Raw genomic sequence first — 27,011 nt, 5'->3', positions numbered from 1 at the left:
CACTAAATAGTTATTGCATAGTTTGGAACTGTGCTTTGGGTCATGTCCTATTGTAGGAGGAAATTGGGTCCAATTAAGCGCCATCCACAGGGTATGGCATGGTGTTGCAAAATGGAGTGATAGCCTTCCTTCTTCAAGATCCCTTTTGTCCTGTAGAAATCTTCCACTTTATCACCACCAAAGCACCCTCAGACCATCACATTGCCTCCACCATGATTGACAGATGGCGTCAAGCACTCCTCCAGCATCTTCATTTTTTTTGCATCTTACGAATGTTCTTCTTTGTGATCTGAACACCTCAAACTTTGTCTGTCTATAATACTTTTTCCCACTCTTTCTCTGTCCAGTGCCTGTGTTCTTTTGCCCATCTTAATCTTTTCTTTTTATTGGCCAGTCTGAGATATGGCGTTTTTTCTGCAACTCTGCCTAGAAGGCCAGCATTCTGGAGTCGCATCTTCACTGTTGACGTTGAAACTGGTGTTTTGTGGGTACTATTTAATGAAGCTGCCAGTTGAGAACTTGTGAGGCTTTCAAACTAGACACTCTAATGTACTTGTCCTCTTGCTCAGATTTGCACCGTGGCCTCCCATTCCTCTTTCTATTCTGGTTAGAGACCGTTTGCGCTGTTCTGTGAAGGGAGTAGTATATGGCGTTGTACAAGATCTTCAGTTTCTTGGCAATTTCTCGCATGGAATAGCTTTAATTTCTCAGAGCAAGAATAGACTGATGAGTTTCAGTAGAAAGTCCTTTGTTTCTGGCCATTTTGAGCCTGTAATCGAACCCACAAATGCTGATGCTCCAGATACCCAACTAGTCTAAAGAAGGCCAGTTTTATTGCTTCTTTATTCAGGACAACAGTTTTCAGCTGTGCTAACATAATTGTAAAAGGGTTTTCTAATGATCAATTAGCCTTTTAAAATTATAAACTTGGATTAGCTAACACAATATGCCATTGGAACTCAGGAGTGATGGTTGCTGATAATGGGTCTCTGTACGCCTATGTAGATATGACATAAAAAAACAGCCGTTTCCAGCTACAATAGTCATTTACAACATTAATAATGTCAACACTGTATTTCTAATCAATTTTATGTTATTTTAATGGACAAAAAAATGTGCCTTTCTTTCAAAAACAAGGACATTTCTAAGTGACGCCAAAGAAGTGACGCTTTTGAAGGGTGTGTGTATATATATATATATATATATATATATATATATACTGTGTCTCTATAGTATATAGTATATAACGTGTATATATATTTACGATAGAGACACAATATAGACATTATAAAGACACCATAAATAAACTACATAGACACTATATACACTCTATATACTCTATATATACACTATATTAACACTATATACACTCTATACACACTATATACTCTATATATACACTATATTACCAACTATATACACTCTATACACACTATATACACTATATACACTATTAACACTATATACACTCTATATATACACTATATTAACACTATATACACTATATGGACACTATAAATATACTATATAAACACTATATAGACACTATATATACACTATGTTTGCACTATGTTTACGCTATATACAGTTGAAGTCGGAAGTTTACATACACCTTAGCCAAATACATTTAAACTCAGTTTTTCACAATTCCTGACATTTAATCTTAGTAAAAATCCCGTTTTAGGTCAGTTAGGATCACCACTTTATTTTAAGAATGTTAAATGTCAGAATAATAGTAGAGAGAATTATTTCTTTCAGCTTTTATTTCTTTCATTGCATTCCAAGTGGGTCAGAAGTTTACATACACTGAATTAGTATTTGGTAGCATTGCCTTTAAATCGTTTAAGTTGGGTCAATTTTTTTGGGTAGCCTTCCACAAGCTTCCCACAATAAGTTGGGTGAATTTTGGCCCATTCCTCCTGACAGAGCTGGTGTAACTGAGTCATGTTTGTAGGCTCGCACACGCTTTTTCAGTTCTGCCCACAAATGTTCTATAGGATTGAGGTCAGGGCTTTGTGATGGCCACTCCAATACCTTGACTTTGTTGTCCTTAAGCCATTTTGCACAACTTTGGAAGTATGCTTGGGATCATTGTCCATTTGGAAGAACCATTTGCGACCAAGATTTAACTTCCTGACTGAAGTCTTGAGATGTTGCTTCAGTATATACACATAATTTTCCTTCCTCATGACACCATCTATTTTGTGAAGTGCACGACTCCCTCCTGCAGCAAAACACCCCCACGACTACAGACACTGGGGACACCCCGAATCAGCTCTGAGAGGCTACACCGAACATTAACACGCAGCCGGGCCGGTGCATAGCAAGGAACAGCCGGCTACCTGCCACTGACAGCTGACCCAGACATCACCCGCCCCCCTGCACTTCTCTCTCGCTCTTCGCATTCAACCAAAGACAAACAACACTGTTGTGCAGGTGCAGAAAATGTTTGTTCCCTTGGACTGTTGGCGTGCAGCTGTTAAAACTCATTTGAATCTGCTGGGGTGTCGCATGCTATTAAATGTATAATCTGCACATATTCGTTGTTGTCACGATCCAATGGAACTTGATGCAACTAAAGAAAGGATTATTATGACCTGAATAAGGATTCTATGAGACTATCAAAACATCCAAGAGGATCCTAATAGGACCTTTCAGGACTATGATCAGTTTCCCCCACTGCACCCCTCTACTAGCTAGAACCAGGAAATGGCTGCTCCTTGTTGGACTCCAGGTGAATGTAAATGTCTGCTCCTTGTTGGACTCCAGGTGAGTGTAAATAGCTGCTCCTTGTTGGACTCCAGGTGAGTGTAAATGGATGCTCCTTGTTGGACTCCAGGTGAGTGTAAATAGCTGCTCCTTGTTGGGCTCCAGGTGATGTAAATGTCTGCTCCTTGTTGGACTCCACGTGAGTGTAAATAGCTGCTCCTTGTTGGACTCCACGTGAGTGTAAATAGCTGCTCCTTGTTGGACTCCAGGTGAGTGTAAATGGCTGCTGCTTGTTGGACTCCAGGTGAGGGTAAATGGCTGGTCCTTGTTGGACTCCAGGTGAGTGTAAATGACTGCTGATTGTTGGACTCCAGGTGAGTGTAAATGACTGCTGATTGTTGGACTCCAGGTGAGTGTAAATGTCTGCTCCTTGTTGGACTACAGGTGAGTGTAAATGGCTGCTCCTTGTTGGACTCCAGGTGACTTGGGTGTTCCATCCATGGCAGTGGATGCCCCTCCAGCTGCCTCTCCCTGTCCTAGTCAATCAACTGCCTGGACCACTGTGGCCCCCCTCCGCTGGTCCTTGCTGTCTGGATCAGAACTCTGTTCTTTTGGTTGTTGTGTCCTGCACACAGCCTGAACCACCACTCTCTGGATCAGAGCTCTGTCCTTTTGGCTGTTGTGTCCTGCACACAGCCGGCTTCTCAGCAGCCCTCTTCTCAGGTGAGTTCTGGCTCTTGCCTCACAATCTGCTTCAAGACACGACAGAGGACGGATCATTCTGGCTATTGTGATAGGGAGTTCAATGGTGAGGCATATATCTGTACCTGGGGCAAAGACTTTGTGTTTTCTTCGGGCAAAAGTCACCAGGTTTCTTCCCGAGGCTGTGAGTCAGTCACCGGGGCTGATACTGTCATGGTTCATGTGGGGTCAAAGTTCAGGATATCACCAGGTTGCTTCCCGAGGCTGTGAGTCAGTCACTGGGGACTGATACTGTCATGGTTCATGTGGGGTCAAATTACATTGTGAAGGGCAGCTCAGAACAGCTGAAGATTGTGCGTGTGTGCGTGCGTGCGCGTGTGTGTGTGTGTGTGTGTGTGTGTGTGGGTGTGTGTGTGTGTGTGCATGTACCTGAAGTGTGTGAGGTGTCTCTGTATATCCAGGTCCAGTATAGGTGTGGGTCTGGAGGAGCCAAGAGGAGAACGGTCCTGACTCAACAGGTCCTGGAACTCTTTACAGATCTGCCTAAATGTCACAGGGAAAAGGTTAGAGGTTAGGGGTCAGAGGTTAAGAGATCAATATGTCAAATCAAATCAAATGAAATGTACTTGTCACATACACATGGTTAGCAGATGTTAATGCGAGGGTAGCGAAATACTTGTGCTTCTAGTTCCGACAATGCAGTAATAACCAACGAGTAATCTAACTAACAATTCCAAAACTACTACCTTATACACACAAGTGTAAAGGGATAAAGAATATGTACATAAAGATATATGAATGAGTGATGGTACAGAGCGGCATAGGCAAGATGGAGTAGATGGTATCGAGTACAGTATATACATATGAGATGAGTATGTAAACAAAGTGGCATAGTTTAAAGTGGCTAGTGATACATGTATTACATAAAGATGCAGTAGATGATATAGAGTACAGTATATACGTATACATATGAGATGAATAATGTAGGGTATGTAAACATTATATTAAGTAGCATTGTTTAAAGTGGCTAGGGTTATATTTTACATCAATTCCCATCAATTCCCATTATTAAAGTGGCTGGAGTTGAGTCAGTGTGTTGGCAGCAGCCACTCAATGTTAGTGGTGGCTGTTTAACAGTCTGATGGCCTTGAGATAGAAGCTGTTTTTCAGTCTCTCGGTCCCAGCTTTGATGCACCTGTACTGACCTCGCCTTCTGGATGATAACGGGGTGAACAGGCAGTGGCTCGGGTGGTTGTTGTCCTTGATGATCTTTATGGCCTTCCTGTGACATCGGGTGGTGTAGGTGTCCTGGAGGGCAGGTAGTTTGCCCCCGGTGATGCGTTGTGCAGACCTCACTACCCTCTGGAGAGCCTTACGGTTGTGGGCGGAGCAGTTGCCGTACCAGGCGGTGATACAGCCCGACAGGATGTTCTCGATTGTGCATCTGTAGAAGTTTGTGAGTGCTTTTGGTGACAAGCCACATTTCTTCAGCATCCTGAGGTTGAAGAGGCGCTGCTGCGCCTTCTTCACAATGCTGTCTGTGTGAGTGGACCAATTCAGTTTGTCTGTGATGTGTACGCCGAGGAACTTAAAACTTACTACCCTCTCCACTACTGTCCCATCGATGTGGATAGGGGGGTGTTCCCTCTGCTGTTTCCTGAAGTCCACAATCATCTCCTTAGTTTTCTTGATGTTGAGTGTGAGGTTATTTTCCTGACACCACACTCCGAGGGCCCTCACCTCCTCCCTGTAGGCCGTCTCGTCGTTGTTGGTAATCAAGCCTACCACTGTTGTGTCGTCCGCAAACTTGATGATTGAGTTGGAGGTGTGCGTGGCCACGCAGTCGTGGGTGAACAGGCAGTACAGGAGAGGGCTCAGAACGCACCCTTGTGGGGCCCCAGTGTTGAGGATCAGGATCACGTGTGTGTGTGTGTGTGTGTGTGTGTGTGTGTGTGTGTGTGTGTGTGTGTGTGTGTGTGTGTGTGTGTGTGTGTGTGTGTGTGTGTCTTACTTGGTGGCCAGCACCATCTTCTTGCGCCCGCTGGTCTCCTTGGGTTCATTGTGTTGTCTGGCTAGGTGTTCTCCAGCTGCCTTGGTAGGAAACTCTGTCTCACATGTATAACCAAAGTCTCTAGCCAGGTGGAGCGCCTCACCTATACAAACACAAACACACACATACACGTACACGTACACACACAAACATATTTTATTAGGAGGAGAATATTGATAGAGGGATGAGTAAAATTAGAAGGTGTAGATTGATAGAGGGGTGAGTATAATTAGAAGGTGTAGATTGATAGAGGGGTGAGTATAATTAGAAGGTGTAGATTGATATAGGGATGAGTAAAATTAGAAGGTGTAGATTGATAGAGGGGTGAGTAAAATTAGAAGGTGTAGATTGATAGAGGGGTGAGTAAAATTAGAAGGTGTAGATTGATAGAGGGGTGAGTATAATTAGAAGGTGTAGATTGATATAGGGATGAGTATAATTAGAAGGTGTAGATTGATATAGGGATGAGTATAATTAGAAGGTGTAGATTGATATAGGGATGAGTATAATTAGAAGGTTTAGATTGATATAGGGATGAGTATAATTAGAAAGTGTAGATTGATAGAGGGGTGAGTATAATTAGAAGGTATAGATTGATAGAGGGGTGAGTATAATTAGAAGGTGTAGATTGATATGGGGATGAGTTGTATTAGGAGGTCCAGATTGATAGAGGGGTGAGTTTTATTAGGTGTAGAGTGATAGATGAATGGGTTTTATTAGGAGGTCCAGATTGATAGAGGGATGAGTTTTATTATGTCCAGATTGATAGAGGGATGAGTTTTATTAGGTGTAGATTGATAGAGGGATGAGTTTTATTAGGTGCAGATTGATAGAGGGATGAGTTTTATTAGGTGCAGATTGATAGAGGGATGAGTTTTATTAGGTGTAGATTGATAGAGGGATGAGTTTTATTAGGAGGTCTAGATTGATTGAGGGATGAGTTGTATTAGGTGCAGATTGATAGAGGGATGATATTTATCAGAATGAGTAGATTGATAGAGTCATGGGCTTTAAAGGTGCAGATTGACAGAGATTATTTTTATTCAGAGGTTTAGATACAATAGAGGGATGAGTTTTAATAGAAGGTGTAAATTGATTTAAGGATGAGATTTATTAGGAGGTGTAGATTGATAAAGGGATGTCTTTTATTAGATGTAGATTGATAGAAGGATGAGATTTATTACGAGGTTCAGACTGATTTAGTTGTATTATTATTTAGCTGATTGAGATGTATATTGATATAAGGATGAGTTGTATTAGGTGTAGATGAAGGAAATGAGTTTTATTAGGAGGTGTAGAAAGATATTTAAGAGGTCGAGATTGATAGAGGGATGACATTTATTTGGAGGTGTAAATTGATAGAGGGGTGAGTTGTATTTGGAGGTGTAGATTGATATAGGAATGAGTTTTATAAGAAGGTGTAGGTTGATGGAGGAATGAGTTTGGTTTGAAGGTGTAGATTGATGGATGGATGGGTTTTATTAGGATGTCCAGATTGATAGAGGGATGAATTGTATTTGGTGTAGATTGATAGAGAGAAGAGTTTTATTAGAAGGTCCAGATTGATAGAGGGATGATTTGTATTAGGAGGTGTAGATTGATAGTGGGGTGACTTTTATTAGGAGATGTAGATAGAGGGGTGAGTTTCATTAGGTGTAGATTGATGGAGGGTGAGTTTTATTAGGAGTTCCAGATTGATAGAGGGATGAGCTTTATTAGGTGTATACTAAAGGTGTAGGTTAATAGAGGGATGAGTTGTATTATGGGGTGTAGCTTGAAAGAGGGATGAGTTGTTAAGGTGCAGATTAATAGAGGGATGAGATTTAATGGATTAATAGAGGGATGAGGGATGAGATTTAATGGAAGATTTAATGGAAGATGTAGATTGATAGAGGGATGAGTTTTAATGGAAGATGTAGATTGATAGAGGGATGAGTTTTATTAGGAGGTCTAAATTGATTCAGGGATGAGTTTTATTAGGTGTAGATTGGTAGAGGGATGAGTTTTATCAGGTGTAGATTGATAGAGGGAAGAGTTTTAATGGAAGATGTAGATTGATAGAGGGATGAGTTTTATTAGGAGGTCTAAAATGATTCAGGGATGAGTTTTATTAGGTGTAGATTGGTAGATGGATGAGTTTTATTAGGTGCAGATTGTTAGTGGGATGAGCTGTATTAAGAGGTGTGGATTGAGAGAGGGCTGAGTTGTATTAGTAGGTGTAGATTGATAGAGGGATGAGTTTGGTTTGAAGGTGTAGATTGGTAGAGGGATGAGTTTTATTAGAACATGTAGATTGATAGAGGGCTGAGTTTTACTTGGAAGTCCAGATTGATAGTGGGATTAATTTTATTAGGTCTAAATTGATTGAGGGATGCGTTTTATTAGGAGGTGTAGATTGATAGTGGGATGAGCTGTATTAAGAGGTGTAGATTGATAGAGGGATGAGTTGTATTAGGTGTAGATTGATAGAGGGATGAGTTTTAATAGAAGGTGTAGATTGATAGAGGGATGAGTTTTATCAAAATGAGTAGATTGATAAAGTGATGGTTTTTAAAGGTGCATATTGATAGAAGGATTTTTTTACAGAGGTGTAGATTGACAGAGGGATGAGTTGTATTAAGTGTACATTGATAGAGGGGAGAGTTTTAATAGAAGATGGTGATTGATAGGTGTGATAGGAGGTGTAGATTGATAGTGGGATTAGCTGTATTAAGAGTTGTGGATTAATTGATTGGTGAGTTGTATTAGGAGATGTAGATCGTGGGTTGAGTTATATTAGCAGGTGTAGATTGATAGAGGGGTGAGTTGTATTAGGAGGTGTAGATAGTGGGATGAGTTTTATTTGATGGTGTAGATTGATAGAGTGATGGGTTTTATTATGTGTAGATTGGATTTGTTTTAAAAGAAGGTGTAGAGTGATAAGAAGATTACTTTTATTAGGAGGTATAGATTGAAAAGGGATCACTTGTATTAGGAGGTGTAAATTGATAGAGGAATGAGTTTGGTTTGAAGGTGTAGATTTACAGTATTAAGTATAGATTGCTATAGGGATGAGATTTATCAGAATGAGTAGATTGATAGAGTGATGGGTTTTAAAGGTGCACATTGACAGAAGGATGAGTTGTATTAGAAGGTGTAGATTGATGGAGGGATGAATTGTATTAGATGTAGATTGATTGAGGGATGAATTTTATTCGGAGGTCCAAATTGATTGAAGGGTGAGTTTTATTAGGAGGTGTAGATTGATAGTGGGAATAGCTGTATTACGAGGTGTAGATTGATATAGGGTTGAGTTTTATTGGGTGTGTACTGATAGAGGGATGAGTTTTATAAGAAGGTGAAGATTGATAGAGGGATGAGTTTTATTAGAATATCCAGATTGATTGAGGGATGAATTGTATTAGGTGGAGTTTGATAGTGTGAAGAATTTTAATCGAAGATGTAGACTCATAGAGGGATGAGTTGTATTAGTTGGAGATTGATAGAGGGATGAGTTTTATTAGAAGGTGCAGATTGATGGAGGGATGAATTGTATTAGATGTAGATTGATTGAGGGATGAATTTTATTCGGAGGTCCAAATTGATTGAAGGGTGAGTTTTATTAGGAGGTGTAGATTGATAGTGGGAATAGCTGTATTACGAGGTGTAGATTGATATAGGGTTGAGTTTTATTGGGTGTGTACTGATAGAGGGATGAGTTTTATAAGAAGGTGAAGATTGATAAGGAGATTTGTTTTATTAGGAGGTGTAGATTGAAAGAGGGATGAGTTTGGTTTGAAGGTGTAGATTGATAGATGGATGAGTTTTATTAGGAGATCCAGATTGATAGAGGGCTGAGTTGTATTAGGTATAGATTGATAGAGGGGTGAGTTTTATTGGGATATGTAGATAAAGGGATAAGTTATATTTGGTGTATTTTGATAGAGGGATGAGTTTCATTTGGTGTGTATATTGATAGAAGGATGAGTTTTATAAGAAGGTGTAGATTGATGGAGGAATTAGATTTATTAGGAGGTTCAGATTGATAGAGCGATGAGTTGTATTAGGTGTAGATTGATGGAGGAATTAGATTTATTAGGAGGTTCAGATTGATAGAGCGATGAGTTGTATTAGGTGTAGATTGATGGAGGAATTAGATTTATTAGGAGGTTCAGATTGATAGAGCGATGAGTTGTATTAGGTGTAGATTGATGGAGGGGAGAGTTGTTAAGGTGCAGATTAATAGAGTGAAGAGATTTATCAGATTGAGTAGATTGATAGAGTGATGGGTTTTAAAGGTGCATATAGATAGAAGGATGATTTCTATTAGAAGATGTAGATTGATAGAGGGATGATTTTTAGAGGAGGTATAGATGTATAGAGGGATGAATATGTATTAGTATGTCCTAATTGATAGAAGGACGAGTTGTATTAGAAGGTGTAGATTGATAGAGGAATTAGTCTAATTAGGAGGTCTAGATTGACTGAGGGATGAATTTTATTTGGAGGTGTAGTTTGACTGAGGGGTGAGTTTTATCAGGTGTAGATTGAGAGAGGGTTGTGTTTTGTTATGAGGTGTAGATTGATAGTTAGGATGTCTAGATTGATTGAGGGATGAGATGTATTAGGAGGTGTAGATTGATAGAGGGATGAGTTTAATTAGAATGTTTAGATTGATAGAATGATGACTTTTATTAGGAGGTGTAATTTGATAGAATAAAGAGTTTATTAGGAGGTCCAGATTGACAGAGGGATGAGATGTATTAGGAGGTGTAGATTGATTGAGGGATGAATTTTATTAGGAAGTCCAGAATGATAGAAGGGTGAGTTTTATTAGAAGGTGTAGATTGGTAGAGGGATGTGTAGATTGATAGAAGGCTGAGTTTTATTAGGAGGTCTAGATTGATTGAGGGATTAGTTTTATTAGGAGCTGTGTATTGATTCGAGGGATGAGTTTTATTCAAAGGTGTAGATTGATATGGGGGTGAGATGTATTAGGAGGTTCAGATTGATAGAGAGATTAGTTTTATTAGAAGGTACAGATTGATAGAGGGGTGAGTTTTATTAGGTACAGCTTTATAGAGGGTTGAGTTTAATTAGGTACAGCTTTATAGAGGGTGATTTTAATTAGATAGTGTAGATTGACAGCGGAATGAGTTTTATTAGGTGTCGAATGAAGGAGGATTGGATGTATTATGAGGTGTAGATTTATAGAGTGGTGAGTTGTATTAGGAGGTATAGATTGATAGAGGGATGAGTTGTATTAAGTGCAGATTTTTTTTTTTTTTTTACCTTTATTTAACCAGGCAAGTCAGTTAAGAACAAATTCTTATTTTCAATGACGGCCTGGGAACAGTGGGTTAACTGCCTGTTCAGGGGCAGAACGATAGATTTGTACCTTGTCAGCTCGGGGGTTTGAACTCGCAACCTTCCGGTTACTAGTCCAACGCTCTAACCACTAGGCTACGCTGCCGCCCCAGATTGATAGAGGGATGAGATTTATCAGAATGAGTATATTGATAGAGGGATTCGTTTTATTAGGAGGTATAGATTGATAGAGGGATGAGATTTATTAGGTGTAGATTGATAGAGGGATGAGTTTTATTAGGAGGTACAGATTGATAGAGTGGTGAGTTTTATTAGGTACAGCTTTATAGAGGGATGAGTTTAATTAGATGTAGATTGACATAGGGACTAGTTTTATTAGAATGAGTAGATTGATAGCGGTTTGAGTTTAATTAAGAGGGCGATAGTGATAGATGGTTAAGTTTTATTAGGTTTCTATTGACAGAGCGATGAGTTTTAATAGAAGGTGTAAATTGGTAGAGGGATGAGTTTTATTAGGTTTAGATTGATAGAGGGATGAGTCTTATTAGAAGATGTAGATTGATAGAGGGGTGAGTTTTATTAGGTGTAGATTGATAGAGGGTTGAGGTTTTTTGGAAGGTGTAGATTAATAGAGGGATGAGTTGTATTAGGTGTAGGTTAATAGAGGCATGAGTTTTTTTAGAAGGTCTAGGTTGATAGAGGGATGAATTATATTAGGTGGTCCAGATTGATTGAGGGATGAGTTATTCCTACCTTCCACCAGAGAGGTGAGGAGTGTAACGTTGGCAGCTTTTCTCCGTCCAGCTGGCAGGTTGAGTCCCAGTCGATCTAACTTTTCCCTCAGACAACGACCACCATTCTTAGACTTAGCTCTGCATTAAAATACATTATCACAGCAATAAAATAAAATATACTATCATCTCGTTAAAATAATTAACATATTAATATCAATTAACCCCGGAAAGTCGATGTCCGCTCACCCGCGGTAATGTAATTAGCATTAGGGTTAGGGTTCAAATCTGGCAGATATCTGTATTTGTTTTGCATTGGATGTATCTCAATCCACCGCATCTACCTATATCGCACCTCCCCACCTGCGGTGAAAGGTAACAGAGCTAGAGAGGTGTTTATCAGACCATGAGACAGCCCATCTGCAGTGAAAGGTAACAGAGCTAGAGAGGTGTTTATCAGACCATGAGACAGCCCATCTGCAGTGTAAGGTAACAGAGCTAGAGAGGTGTTTATCAGACCATGAGACAGTCCATCTGCAGTGAAAGGTAACAGAGCTAGAGAGGTGTTTATCAGACAATGAGACAGCCCATCTGCAGTGAAAGGTAACAGAGCTAGAGAGGTGTTTATCAGACCATGAGACAGCCCATCTGCAGTGAAAGGTAACAGAGCTAGAGAGGTGTTTATCAGACCATGAGACAGCCCATCTGCGGTGAAAGGCAACAGAGCTAGAGCGGTGTTTATCAGACCATGAGACCGAAAATCGGTCTTCTCATGAAATCGTCTGTAGCGTCCAAACGGTTTGTTCTATGTCCCCAAGGAGCGTCTTGGGAATCGTCTTAAGTCGATACAGCTGTTCTGCCAACTTCTGTATGGAGCGTCTGAACAGTTTACGCTAACAGAGCTAGAGAGGTGTTTATCAGACCAGACACTAATATGACCCCTTTAGAAAGGTGAGATTTTGTTTTGTTCTAGGATCCCCCAGGCTTCACTCATCTGAAGGTCCCCCGGTATCAGTTGAAAAAAATGAATGGAAGTATATATGGAGACTGTTTATTGTCAAAAAATAAAGGGTTAAATACATATATTATAAAAAAAATATATATAAAATATGTATAAAATGTATATAAAATATATTAAAAAAAACATGTTTCCTGATCTTTCTTATATCAGATATAGGAGATACACTTAAAAAATATTGGGGGACTGTTGTTCTGAATATCTGTTATTCCGACTATCTGTTATTCAATGTGTTTCTATGGGCTAATAGCAGTAAGGACTATCTGTTATTCAATGTGTTTCTATGGGCTAATAGCAGTAAGGACTATCTGTTATTCAATGTGTTTCTATGGGCTAATAGCAGTAAGGACTATCTGTTATTCAATGTGTTTCTATGGGCTAATAGCAGTCAGGACTATCTGTTATTCAATGTGTTTCTATTGGCTGTGTGAGCGTGTGAGTGTGTGTGTGTGTGCGCGTGTTTGTTTGTGTTTGTGTGAGTGTGCATGTCTGTGTGCCAGTGTGTGTGTGTCTGTACCTGCGCAATATTCCTCCCAGAAGTGAGGCGTTGAGACACTCTGGAGGCGAGAGGCGTCTCTTCACCTCAGCGATGGTGACTTTATATTTAGAGGTTGAGCTCAGGAGGGACAGACGGCCGGGGACAGAGCAGAACAGATCTGTAGGGTTCACCACACAGGTTCCTCCTATATAGAACACATATACACATGTTAAACAAACACGAGTAACATATAGTGTTCAGGGACCTTACCCCCCTCCAATAACCCTATGTGCTAACCTCCCCTAACCCCACTAACTACCCCTTAACCTCCTAACCCTCCCCTAACCTCCTAACCTCCTAACCCCTGTGACCTTCCCCTAACCTCCGAACTCCCCTAAACCTCCCCTAACCCTCCTCTAACCCGCTTAACCCTACCCTAACCCCCTAACCCCCTAACCTCCCATAACCCCCGAAATTCCTCTAACCCCCATAACCCCCAACCCCTAAATTCCTATAACCCCCATAACCCCTAACCCCCATATCTTCCTCTAACCCCCCATAACCCCCATAACCCCAACCCCATAACCCCTAACTTCCTCTAACCCCGCATAACCCCTACCCCAACCCACTAACCCTCCCCTAACCCCTGAACCCTCCCTTAACCCCCTTAACCCTCCTTTAACCGCCCTAATCCTCCCCTAACCCTCCTAACCCCCATAACCCCCAACCCCATAACACCCCTAACTTCCTTTAAACCCCTATCTCAACCCCTAACCATCCCCTAACCCCTAACCTACTCTTAACCCCCTTAACCCTCCTTTAACCCCCCTAACTCTCCCCTAACCCTCCCTTAAACCCCCTAAATTGTATGGTTGAGAGAGATGAGGTAAAAAGAATGACAAATAAGTCTGGCTGCACAACCAATTGGCAAACGTACTGCAAATTGAATAAACTGAATAAAAAAATATGAGAAAATATATTATAAAACAAAGATAAATGATTTTAAGAATGATAATAAAAACCTTTAGAGCACCTTAAATGACATTTTGGGCAAAAAACATACAAACTCATTCATTGAATCAGATGGCTCGTTCATCACAAAGCCCACAGATATAGCCAACTACTTTAATGATTTTTTCATCGGCAAGATTAGTAAACTTAGGCATGACATGCCAGCAACATACGTCGACACTACACATCCAAGTACAACTGAACAAATTATGAAAGACAATCATTGTAATTTTGAATTCCGTGAAGTGAGTGTGGTGGAAGAGATGAAATAATTGTTGTTGTTAATCAGCAATGACAAGTCACCGGGGTCTGACAACTTGAAATTAACATTATTGAGGATAATAGTGGATGATATTGCCAGTCCTATTTGCCATAACTTCAATCTAAGTCTACTAAATGTCTGTGGCCTGGAGGGAAGAAAAAGCTACGTAAGAATAGTAAAGCCCCCTTTACTGGCCCACCAATCAGACTGTTACCAACCCTTAGTAAACTGTAAACAAATTGACCACAGACTTTTAACACGTGTTTTGGGAAAAACATTCAACAAGCACAGCACATACACAAATGACTGATGATTGGCTGAGAGAAATTGATGGTACAAAGATTGTGGGGGCTGTTTTGTAAGACTTTAGCTCTGTTTTTGACATTTTCAATCATAGTCTGCTGCTGGAAAAGGTTATTTGTTATGGATTTACACCCCCTACTATATTGTGGATAAATAGTTACCTGTCTAACAGAGGGTGTTCTGTAAAACTTGTTAGGGATAGGGGGCAGTATTCGTAATTTTGGATGACTGAGGTGTCCAAAGTAAACTGCCTGTTACTCAGGTCCAGAAGCTAGGATATGCATATGCATGGTGGCATTAGATGGGAAGCTCTCTAAAGTTTCTAAATCTGTTAAAATGCTGTCTGTGAGTATAACAGAACTGATTTGGCAGGCAAAAACCCGAGGACCAATTTTCTTTCTTTTGACCTGCCAGCCAATTCCAAGCTCAAGCTATTGAAACCAAAGACTTCCGCCTCCCAAAAGGCAGTTCCTATTGCTTCCACTAGATGTCAACAATCTTTACATACATGGTTTCAGGCTTGCATTCTGAAAAACCAACGAGGAATAGTTGTTTCTCCTCAGCGCGTCCCATGGCAAAACTAGTCTCATTGCGCACGTGACCGAGGGAGCACGCTGCGTCCTTTCCTATTGAAAATAGTTTGCTCCATATGAAATATTATCATTTATTTAGATATTAGAGTACCTAATAATGAATTAGAAATGTTGTTTGATTTGTTTGGATAAACTTTACTGGTAACTTTTGGAACTCCTATGTCTGCATTCTGAATGGGTGGATTACTGAACTCAATGACGCCTACTAAAGGGACTATTTGGGATATAAAGATCAAACAAAATGACCATTCATTGTGTTCCTGGGACTCTTGTGAATGCGATCAGAGGAAGATCTTCAAAGGTAAGTGACTTATTTTATTGCTATTTGGGATTTTGTGACGTCTGTGCTTGTTTGAATAATATGCTGGTGTGGGGCGCTGACCTGAGATAATCGAATGCTGTGCTTTCGCCGTAAAGCCTTTTTGAAATCTGACGATGTGGTTAGATTGCCAAGACTCTAAGCTAAAGAATCACGTATGACACTTGTATTATCATGAAGTTTAATATTAAGTTTTCTGTATTTTCAATTTGGCACTGTGCAATTTCACCGGATGTTGTCGAGGTGGGACCCCTGCGCCAGAAAGGTTTAATGGAAGTCTCTCCCACATAATCCAGGTAGAATCAGGAATTCCCCAGGGCAGCTGTCTAGGCTCCTTACTTTTTTCAATCTTTACTAACAACATGCCTCTGGCTTTGAGTAAAGCCAGTGTGTCTATGTACTGTATGCAGATGACTCAACACTATACACATCAGCTACTACAGCGACTGAAATGACTGCAACACTTAACCTCTCTGGGATATGTGGGAAGGTAGCGTCCCACTTGGCCAAAAACCATAGAAAATGCAGAGCGCCAAATTCAAATAAATTTCTATAAAAATCTAACTTTCATGAAATCACATATGTAAGATACCACATTAAAGCTACACGTGTTGTGAATCCAGCCAACATGTCAGATTTCAAAAAGGCTTTTCAGCGAAAGCCAACGATGCTAATATCTGAGGATAGCACCTCCGTAAACAAAAGAGAGAAAACATATTTCAACCCTGCAGGCACGACACAAAATGCAGAAATATAAATATAAATAATGCCTTAACTTTGGCGATCTTCTTCTGTTGGCAATCCAATATGTCCCATAAACATCACAAATGGTCCTTTTGTTTGATTAATTCCATCCATATATATCCAAAATGTCCATGTATTTGGCGCATTTGATCCAGAAAAACACCGGTTACAACTTGCGCAACGTGACTACAAAATTTCTCAAAAGTTACCTGTAAACTTTGCCAAAACATTTCAAACTACTTTTGTAATACAACTTTAGGTATTTTTAAAGTAAATAATTGACGAAATTGAAGACAGGATGATTTGTGTTCAATACAGGAAGAAAACAAACTGACGCTAGCTTTCTGGTCACGCTCCTCTATCAAACAGTACACATGAAGTGACCCTCGTTTTGAACAGAGGTACTTCTTCAATACACAAAGGAAAAACCTCAATCAATTTCTAAAGACTGGTGACATCAAGTGGAAGCGGTAGGAACTGCAAGCAAGTTCAAACAGTTTTAGAAACTTCAGAGTGTTTTCTATCCAAATCTACTCATAATATGCATATCTTATCTTCTGGGGATGAGTAGCAGGCAGTTGAATTTGGGCATGCCAAAATTCCAAATACCCGCCCCCTATCCTAGAGAAGTTAAGAAAGAGCTACAGTTGGTTTTAGAATGGGTGGTAAGGTATAAGTTAGTCCTAAATATTTCAAAAACTAAAAGCATTTGTATTTGGGACAAATCATTCACTTAACCCTAAACCTCAACCAAATCTTTTAATGCATAATGTGGAATTTGAGCAATTTGAGGTGACTAAACTGCTTGGAGTAACCCTGGATTGTAAACTGTCATGGTCAAAACATGTTGATACAACAGTAGCTAAGATGGGTTGAAGTCTGTCCATTATAAAGTGCTGCTCTACCTTCTTAACGAGACTATCAACAAGGCAGGTCCTACAGGCACTAGTTTGTCGCACCTGGACTACTGTTCAGTCATGTGGTCAGGTGCCACAAAGAGGGATTTGGAAAATTACAATCGTCTCAGAACAGGGCAACATGGCTGGTCCTTAAATGTATACGGGGAGCTAACATTAATAATATGCATGTCAATCTCTCATGGAATAAAGTGGAGAGATTGACTTCATCACTACTTGTATTTATGAGAGGTATTGACATGTTGAATGCACCTAGCTGTCTGTTTAAACTACTTGCACACTGCTCAGACACCCATGCATACTCCACAAGACATGCCACCATAGGTCTCTTCACAATCCCCAAGTCCAGAACAGACTATGGGAGGTGCACAGTACTACATAGAGCCATGACTACATGGAACTCTATTCCACATCAGGGAACTGATGCAGCAGTAGAATCAGATGGTCAAAACAGATGAAAATACACCATATGGAACAGCAGGGACTGTGTAGAGACACACTAACAGCTACATACACACACTAGCACACACACTCTACACACACGTACATTGTAATAATGTTGTTTGGTGGTATTATACATTTATATTGCATATATGTATTGGTGTAATAATTTTATATGATGTACATTTGTATATTTTGTTTTATATGTAATGTAAGTAACCCAAACACATTGGACCCCAGGAAGAGAAGCTGCAACCTTGGCAGCAGCTAATGGGGATCCCTGATAAACCACAGGAAGAGAAGCTGCTACCTTGGCTGCAGCTAATGGGGATCCCTGATAAACCACAGGAAGAGAAGCTGCTACCTTGGCAGCAGCTAATGGGGATCCCTGATAAACCACAGGAAGAGAAGCTGCTACCTTGGCAGCAGCTAATGGGGATCCCTGATAAACCACAGGAAGAGAAGCTGCTACCTTGGCAGCAGCTAATGGGGATCCCTGATAAACCACAGGAAGAATAGCTGCTACCTTGGCTGCAGCTAATGGAGATCCCTGATAAATATAATTGGAAAAGAAAAGGCTCAACGCTTGCTCACCATTAAAAATGTGTAGTTTTATTAGACAAGGTTCAAAGATTGATGTTCCCTAATAAATACAAATACAAAACAACCCTAGCAGCTGCTAACAGTCTGGGAGGCATCGCATCAGGGTAACAGGGAGGTTGGACTGACAACACTTTATCAATGAGAACACAGACATTGATTAACTCTAATTTAAATAAGGCTTGCAAATCCAGCCATAGTCTTTCACTATTTGATACGGGATTAAATATGGTCATAGGCTAACGTGTACGTGCGTGTGCGTGTGTGTGCGTTTGTGTGTGTGAATTCCGGCTGTGTGACAGTTTCCGGCCTGGCATGTCAGTCAAGCTCACATCTCTGAAAGCTGTGAGTTCACATCATAGTAATTCCTCCAAAAATGTTTTGAATCAAAGTAGTTTGTATTTTATGTTGCCACGGGCAATGGAAAAGGAGCTATTGCCGATAGTACGGTGGAGCGCGTGGGCCCAGAGGCGATAGCTCTATTTAAGCAGCGGAGAGTAGCCTCGGGCAGCGGCGGAGCAGCGGCGGGATCACACTCGGAATCAAGCGCCTTTTACAAGTTTACCATGAAAATTAAAGAAAATGAGACATGGGCCAAATGTCATTCTCCTATTTTAACCACAATGTTTATAGCACCTGTCACAAGACAGCACAGCCCACACATACCCAGCAGCCGTCTGAGAGAGGGTGCGTGCACGTGGAGGGTGATAAGCTTGATCAGATGCTGAAGGCTTGGTGGGATACTGGTGATTAAAACACAGACACTGCTCTAAGTAGGAGCCGCGTTTCTGGAGACATTTCTTTTGAAAAAGGTTGTGTGAATATTCATGGCGCCAAAGCCGGCGTCAGAAAGAACAACATTAATATGATCTCAGCTGAATTCGGGCCGCGCGGCATTAGCATATCAAAGCGGCCGCCCGAGGCGAGAGAAGCTATCGATACGGGAGCGCGAGGTAAAGCAAAGATTATTGGTTGTGATGGTTGGAGCAGTGGAGCTCGCGGCTAAATCCTACACACCATTAACCAAAAGTGATAGCGGAGAGATTCCCGCATCAAGCTTCCAGACCCCCCCCCTCAAAAAAACACCTAGACACAGTAGCACACACACCTAGACAGTTTATGCTACTGTTATAGACTCGATACTTTATATAGCCTCGCTACTGTTATTTTTCACTGTATTTTTACTGTTGTTTTTATTTCTTTACTTATTGCTTACCTATTGTTCACCTAATACCTTTTTTGCACTATTGGTTAGAGCCTGTAAGTAAGCATTTCAATGTAAGGTCTACCTACACCTGTTGTATTCGGCGCACGTCACAAATAAACTTTGATTTGATTTGATTTATGAAACATTAACAACTAGACACAGGCTGCCCTGTGGAAAATTACACGTGTTTATAGCTCGAGAATGACGGAATAATAACGCCTTCTTTGCTTCTTTCACATAAACAGAAAGTGATGCGGTAAAAAAAGCAGAAAGACGTTTGATTTGTGTTGTCCTTTTAGCTCTAGCTAAAAGTTTTTATTCAAATGTTCTAATTTTTGTTTTTAATTTACATTTGTATTTATTTTACCACACAAACAAATGGAAAAGTCAACAGCCTAGTGGATTCAAATCAACAGGAATAACATTTCAGGGTTCTAATGATCTATTTCTACACCCTTAGGCTATATTTCATTATACAATTAATTTCCAATTTGTCAAAGGTAACAAGTAATAAAAAACAGCCATAAGTTTTCACTAATGACATTAAAACATCATCCTGTTATTACTGTGAAGCTCAAAATAATGAAATAACATCAAAACATCCTGCAGTTACAACTGTGAAGGCCAACACAATAAAATTACCAAAACATCCTTCCATTATTACTGTGAAGGCCAACACAATGAAATAACATAAAAAATAAATTATGTTATTACTGTGAAGGCCAAACAATGAAATTACCAAACGACTAACCCATTATAACTGTTAGAATTATTATTGTTATTATTACTGTAATTATTATTACTCTTATTACAGCTGTTATTATTACTTTTACTATTACTGTAATTATTATTACTCTTATTACAGCTGTTATTATTACTTTTACTATTACTGTAATTATTATTACTCTTATTACAACTGTTATTATTACTGTTATTATAACTATTATTATTACGGTTACTAGAACTGTTATTATTACTGTTATTGTTAGTAGAATTACTGTTATTATAACTATTATTATTACGATTACTAGAACTGTTATTATTACTGTTATTGTTAGTAGAATTACTGTTATTATAACTATTATTATTACGATTACTAGAACTATTATTATTACGATTACTAGAACTGTTATTAGAACTGTCTGGGGTGACTGTTATTATTACTGTTATTACAGCTGTTATTATTACTGTTATTGTTGCTACTGTTATTATTGTTACTATTGTTACTGTTTTTATTATTACTGTTATTACTGTTATTAATATTACTAATTGCCATTATTATTAATATTATTACTGTTATTATTATTGCTGTTATTATTGTTACTATTATTACTGTTATTATTATCACTACTACTGCTGTTATTACAACTGTAATTATAAATGTTATCATTATTACTATTACAACTGTTATTATTATTATTATTATTACTGTTGTTATTATTATTGTGACCATTATTACTGTTATCATTGTAACTATTATTACTGTTATTATTGTTACTATTATTACTGTTATTATTGTTACTATTATTGCTGTTATTACAACAGTAATTATAACGTATTATTTCTGTTATTATAACTCTTACTATAACTTATTGTTATATGTATTATTATTATTCCTGTTATTATTATTATTATTATTGTTGCTGTCATTTTTATCATTGTTAGGCAATATTCATTTGGGTTTCTTCTTTTCATTGTTGATTTTGATAATAGAGTTGGTTAGGAGAATGACAGATCTGCGAGAAAGAATTACGCACTCTATTCTACAATGGAAGGTGCACTGATAGCGTTTACAGTTTGAGGCATAGAAGTAGAATTTTCTGGATTGACGTGACATCCTAATTTAACCATTTTAAACACAAACTGAGAGAAAAATGAAAAATAGTACAGTGGTGTGTCATAAAATTGTCTAGTTCAACAAAAATATATTTTCCCTTGATTTAGATAATGCTTCCATCTTTTCTTTTCGATTATTCATTTTTACCAGACAGGGAAGGAGATGGGTATTCATGTTCATGTGTGTTAAGGTGTGGGTTTTAAGGTGTGTGTGTAAGGTGTGTCTTACCTCTTCGGATGATGCCGCCTTGGCCATTGAGCACAAGCCCGCACTGCGCCTCCACGGAGCCCTGAAACAGTGTCATATTATTAATAATAATAATAGTACAAGGTCCGTGATAAACAATCAAGAATCGTAATCAAGAAACACACACACGAGCTTGGCGCAGTGCGTCAACCTCAGTGTTGACGAGTACGCTCAGCCCAGCCCACAGTGGTGTGTGTGTGTGTGTGTGTGTTTTGACACCTGCGCCTACCTGTTGTTACCGCTTATAACCGATCTTAACCACAGATGTGGAACCTGTTACACATGGTGATATCAGTGATGTCATCCGAACGACTGAGGAACATGAGCTGTTATTGAGAAGAACCCCGTTAATCCCCGGTGTGAGCAGCGAGCGGACGGGGTGCAGACACAACCCTGATTAAAATAAACACTCGGCTGTCTTTCTCGAAGAGGCCGTGTAAGTCTTTATAACAAACAAGGCTGTATAGAACATTTTTACTCCGAAGCTAAAGTGATTATAAAATCAATATACAAAACGCAGAGGTCTCGCATACATTAAGTGTCTAACAGGAGAAAGAGTTAGGGAGCCTGACGGGGGAAAGGTGTGGCAGCTCTTTTGTTGAGCATGGAAATCTCTTTAGGCGCTCAAAAATGCGATGTGCTGCACGAGACAGACTGCATCTGTTCTACTCAGGTTCACGTGCCTTTATTTTCTAAAGAAGGTCGAAGATCTTTTCTAGTGGCTTGTGTGTGAGAGACCCCTTGCTCACTCGTGTTTGTGCATTTCTGTGTGTTAGTGTGTGTGTGGTTACCCTTCTTACCAACACGCCACTCAAAGGTCTGATAATCTACATAATGAAAGTGGTAATGATGGTGACATATTGAAATATATTAACATCTAAATAAAAATAAAGATTCTTAGTATCTATAATAATAATCAGAATCAGAATAATCAAATAATAATAACTGTTATCCTCATCACCATCATAATAGCCTAAATAAGAGAACATTCACAACAGAAAGAAAGATATGGTAGGCTCTTGGATCTAGAACAGCTCCATTATTATTATTATTATTGTTGTTCTTATTATGGTTATTATTATAGTTGTTGTTGTCATTATTGTTATTATTGTTAGTTATTGTTATTATTGTGATTATTATTACCATTATCATTATTACAGGTCTTATCAGCAGACTATTTTACTATGCTACGCTATTAAAATTGTTATTCAACAAGTTATCATATAGCCCTTTATAAATATTATTAATGAACAAGTTATTATCATATATTAATACCACAAACAAGTAGTTAGCAAATATCCCTATATTAGTACTATTAGTCAAGCAAATATATATCTAGGTCTAGTAGATTAATTTCTTCAGGTATTCTACCTATTGAATTACTTGAATTACTTCTGGTATGCTAGTAGTTGAATTACTTCTGGTATGCTAGTAGTTTAATTACTTCTGGTATGCTGGTAGTTTAATTACTTCTGGTATGCTAGTAGTTTAATTACTTCTGGTATGCTGGTAGTTTAATTACTTATGGTATGCTAGTAGTTTAATTACTTATGCTATGCTAGTAGTTTAATTACTTCTGGTATGCTAGTAGTTTAATTACTTATGCTATGCTAGTAGTTTAATTACCTCTGGTATCCTACAAGTTGAATTACTTCTGGTATCTTACCATTTTGGTGGTAAAATTGAGAAATTAACAACGCGATAAAGGAATAATGCAACGTGTTTAAAACGAGATATTTTTGTCTCGTGCACAGTGTTTAACTGGAGGTTGTTCTGTCTGGTGCAGCAGTGTGTTTAACCAGAGCCGCGGCTCAGATGTCGCTGCATAAAGAACACGTTGATTGACATTAAAACGGTAATTGGATAAACTACGGTGCTTTACCGTGCCCGAGCTGCCCATTGTGCCCTGAACCCCAATCCCTTAATCCGCTTTCAGAAGAGAAGAGAGAACCAGCGTCTTTTCACCGCCTCACCAGCCGGACACACACACACACCATTTCTTTACATCGAAAATAATATGTAAAATATAGGTCACGTGCATTTTGAGTAAAATAGAGGGTGGACTGCATAATGGGAGTGAATTTCTCACATTAACTGTTTTAATGCAGAGTATATTCTATTCAGTTGTATTCTAGATTACTTCATATTTTAATTCCTCTCCATCTAATGTAATATCAGCCTAATGTCATATTCAGTCATGGAATATTCTGTTTTTATTTTGACTGAACCCTCCTCGTCCTACTCAGAATAACTGGAGTTCTGCAGAGCGTGAGAGAGCAGAGATACCCTCGTGTCTCTGCGTTTGGAACGGGACAGACAGACGGACTCTGAGAGTGACAAGAGTTAGGGTTTAGGAGTTAGGAAATAGGGTTTAGGAGATAGTGGCTAGGCTTTAGGAAATAGGGGCTAGGGTTTAGTATTTAGGGTCTGAAATTAAACTTTGTGGTGCACTATAGCCAGTATGGCTGTTGTGTGAATTGTTGGTGTTTGATCAGAATGACAACAGTGGAGGAGAGGAGAGGGGGTACCTGCAGGTCGTCCGCCCCGGGGGGAGGGAGCCCCAGACCGGCTGCAGGCAGCAGCCTCTGGTCGTGATGCATGCCGTACTGCCCACCGTGTGACGTCATCAAAGACAGGTCATGGCGCCGGTAGGCGTCCAGGCAGCCCAGCTCGCGCCGCTGCTGCTCGTCCAGGCACGAGGACTTAAGCGCACGGGCGCTGTGCAGGTTGATGAAGTCTGTGTCTCCGTGGGTCGCGTGGTGAATCTGCTGGTAGTACTGCCCGGAGTGGAGAGAGTTGAGGCCGTACGCCTCTGGGCCCACGGCTGGGTGGGAGTGCTGGAAGTCATAGTGGAAGGACTGGTGGTGCAGGGGGGTGTACTGGTGGTTGGTGGAGAAGTAGGGCGAGGCAAACTCTGTAGCCGCCGCGGGGTAGGCTGTGAGCGGCGAGGACGAGCTGTAAGCCACCGAGGAGTTGGCGACGCTCTCAAGGCAACCTAGCTGCATCAGACGGTAACTGTTGGACCCGTCATGACGTATCTGAGAGGAATAAAGGAAAATATCAGCGGTGTCATTTCATTTACCATCTCTCTCTCTTTACCACTCTCTCTCTCTTTTAACACCTCAAACTCAAACACTCAAAGCTCTTAGAAAAAACACGAAGAAAATGTGATTCCATGAGCCTGGGAGGGGTACGCACAGCAGCACAAGCCCTCAGTGTGTGTGTGCGTTGTACACGGTATCTGTCATTTTCAGTGCAGCGTCTTAGAGCGCGTGCTGTTCTATTATTATTTGGGTCTCAGCTCTGAACGCGCGCTGGGTGGCAGGTAAGTAGAGTGAGCCACCAGTGTTCCGCCCTAAATGTTATAATCACACCCGTTACCGGTTTACACACACAAGCCTCATCTGCCTCCCTCATTTTATTCCCTCACTCTTCACACAAATAAAAAACATTACTCCAGTTTTCCGTAGCCAGTCCTCTGCCATTACCCAGGGAAGCTTTGCTTTCTGGAGACGCATCACAACGATTTTACTTTAAATCTGCATGTATCAAACAGGTGTGATTACTATAACTTTAAATCTGCATATATCAAACAGGTGTGATTACTATAACAGGTAGATTATATTCCTAAATATTATTGATAATGAAGAGTGATAATAAATAAATACCTCGGCATCATGGACCAAACCGGGGAACGTGGCTGACATGGTGTTGCTCCGCTAACCAGCTTTCCCTCCTGATCGAACAAATGCTTTCCGTTAAAATCCCCAAACCGAGAGAAGTGGAAAAAGTCCCTGCACGGAGCCGCGGATAGCTGGTGGAACACGAGCGTTTTCCCTCTGTACCATCACACCGGCTGGCGCACAGATTTTGTACTTGCAGGGTATTTCTGTTGTGATGTCGTCGGTGGTCCCCTGATAATATAGTTAGAAAAATAAGCATCAGCACTGAGGAATGGATGGAGGACAATAGAAGAGCTAGCTGTTTCCATCCCAGGAGACAAGGAATAAATATTGTATCTTCCCTAATAAGGAACCGACACTTTCAAAATGTTTTACCATTTTTGTGGACATTTTCTTTTTTCTCGTTTGTATTTTCAGACGGTTTGCTTTCTTCGTTTTACCCACATGGCTTAAACCTAGGCTATTACAAAACTAGTCGGATTTTCAACAAAAATGTAAGTTGATTTCAAAACATCCCCACGTTTATATAGGCTATCATTATTAAATAAACATGTATTTTCGTTTTAGAATATTTTTTTCTCATCTATTGAACTTAATGTAATTTGATGTAGGCTATTTTGTTTTTTTCAAACAGAGCCGTGCCCCGTCAACAAGTCTCTATTAATTAATAAGCACATTATTATTACTACTACTACCATTATAATTATTATTATTGTTTTATTTGAATTATTATCGTTATTGTTGTGTAATTAATATCATTATTATATATTATTATGGACTTATGTATTGCCTTTATTATTATTATTACTAGTATTATATTATCTTTGTTTTTAAATCAAATACACCCCATATTAAACAGTAACGTTTAATAACGCTCCAGATGTATTTGGAATTAAGCGACAATATTTTGTTTCGATCGAAATTAAAATTAGGCTATGCAATGAGTGTATACCAGGGAGGTATACAGATAGATAATTTAGGTATACAGATAGATATTTCCACGAAAGATAATTTCGTGGAGAGAAATAATGAGAATAATCAGGGAATAATTTCTGCTAACAGCACTGGATTTTCTTTGAGAAATAAACCTCTTTGCTTTTATTTTATGTCGTGAATGGATCGTGGACATTTATAACGTACATTTATAGGCAAAACAAATGTCGTTTCACAGTCAATTGTAGAGGCTTTGTGATATTACCAGGAGAAGTTTGTGTGTGTGTTTCTGCTCTGCGCTCATGCAGAAGGGCGATAGGGTTGCAGCTCGTGAGGGAAACGGCGACACAAACTCAGTCTCGTTTGTCGGTTTGGATCGAGCCGCTTCAACCCGTGCTCACGCGCTGAGAGGAAGTGTCCTCTGCCTCTGCCATGTTGCCCTCGAGCAGACCGCTACAAGACTCTGACTCCATTGTGTGACAGGCGGGGCGTGCACGGAGGTCAGCTGGCGACACTGACTTGGAACGGGAAATCAGCGTGAGACACTGCGGTCAGTATGATGATCCGAACCACCCGCACTCACCTGGGCGCGTGCCCACAGGGTGGTCCTGAGCTGGTTAGGCGGGTAGAGAGAGAGAGGGATTGAGAGCAAGGGCCTGCCGGCTCGGGAGGGAAGAGAGGAAAATAGAAATGTGAAACGACAGAAGAAGGCTGTGCTTCCGGTCAGGCCCTGCAGCTCTCTCTGTCTGCCTCAGTACTGAACTACTCTAGCAGTCTGTCAGATATAACACATTCAGACACACCAACACGCACAAACACACACACACAGAGGGAGGGATGGAGGGAGGGAGAACAGAACGTGAGTCAACGTGAGGGCAGGACGGTGCTTTTAAAGTGTTTTAAAGCCCAAAGCCTAATTA

At 39.9% G+C, this 27,011-nt stretch overlaps 1 protein-coding gene across 1 annotated transcript in view; it reads right to left on the bottom strand.

The window, feature by feature from the left end:
* Positions 1–25,446, bottom strand: part of tfap2d (transcription factor AP-2 delta (activating enhancer binding protein 2 delta)) — a 33,676-nt gene extending 8,230 nt beyond the window's left edge. Inside the window, exons 1-7 of the mRNA XM_042301154.1 lie at positions 25,144–25,446; positions 24,004–24,513; positions 21,458–21,518; positions 13,035–13,200; positions 11,522–11,640; positions 5,423–5,564; positions 3,841–3,954 (exon numbers count right to left, since the gene is read on the bottom strand). Coding sequence (XP_042157088.1) covers positions 3,841–3,954; positions 5,423–5,564; positions 11,522–11,640; positions 13,035–13,200; positions 21,458–21,518; positions 24,004–24,513; positions 25,144–25,182 — 1,151 coding nt within the window. The 5' untranslated portion in view covers positions 25,183–25,446. The remainder of the gene's footprint in view (positions 1–3,840; positions 3,955–5,422; positions 5,565–11,521; positions 11,641–13,034; positions 13,201–21,457; positions 21,519–24,003; positions 24,514–25,143) is intronic.
* Positions 25,447–27,011: the final 1,565 nt, after the last annotated feature.

Source organism: Oncorhynchus tshawytscha, linkage group LG18 (assembly GCF_018296145.1).
Source record: "Oncorhynchus tshawytscha isolate Ot180627B linkage group LG18, Otsh_v2.0, whole genome shotgun sequence".
In the NCBI taxonomy this organism is placed as follows: Eukaryota; Metazoa; Chordata; class Actinopteri; order Salmoniformes; family Salmonidae; genus Oncorhynchus; species Oncorhynchus tshawytscha.
The sequence above is the reverse complement of the archived record's forward strand: the minus strand, read 5'-3'. Positions and strand labels throughout refer to the sequence as shown.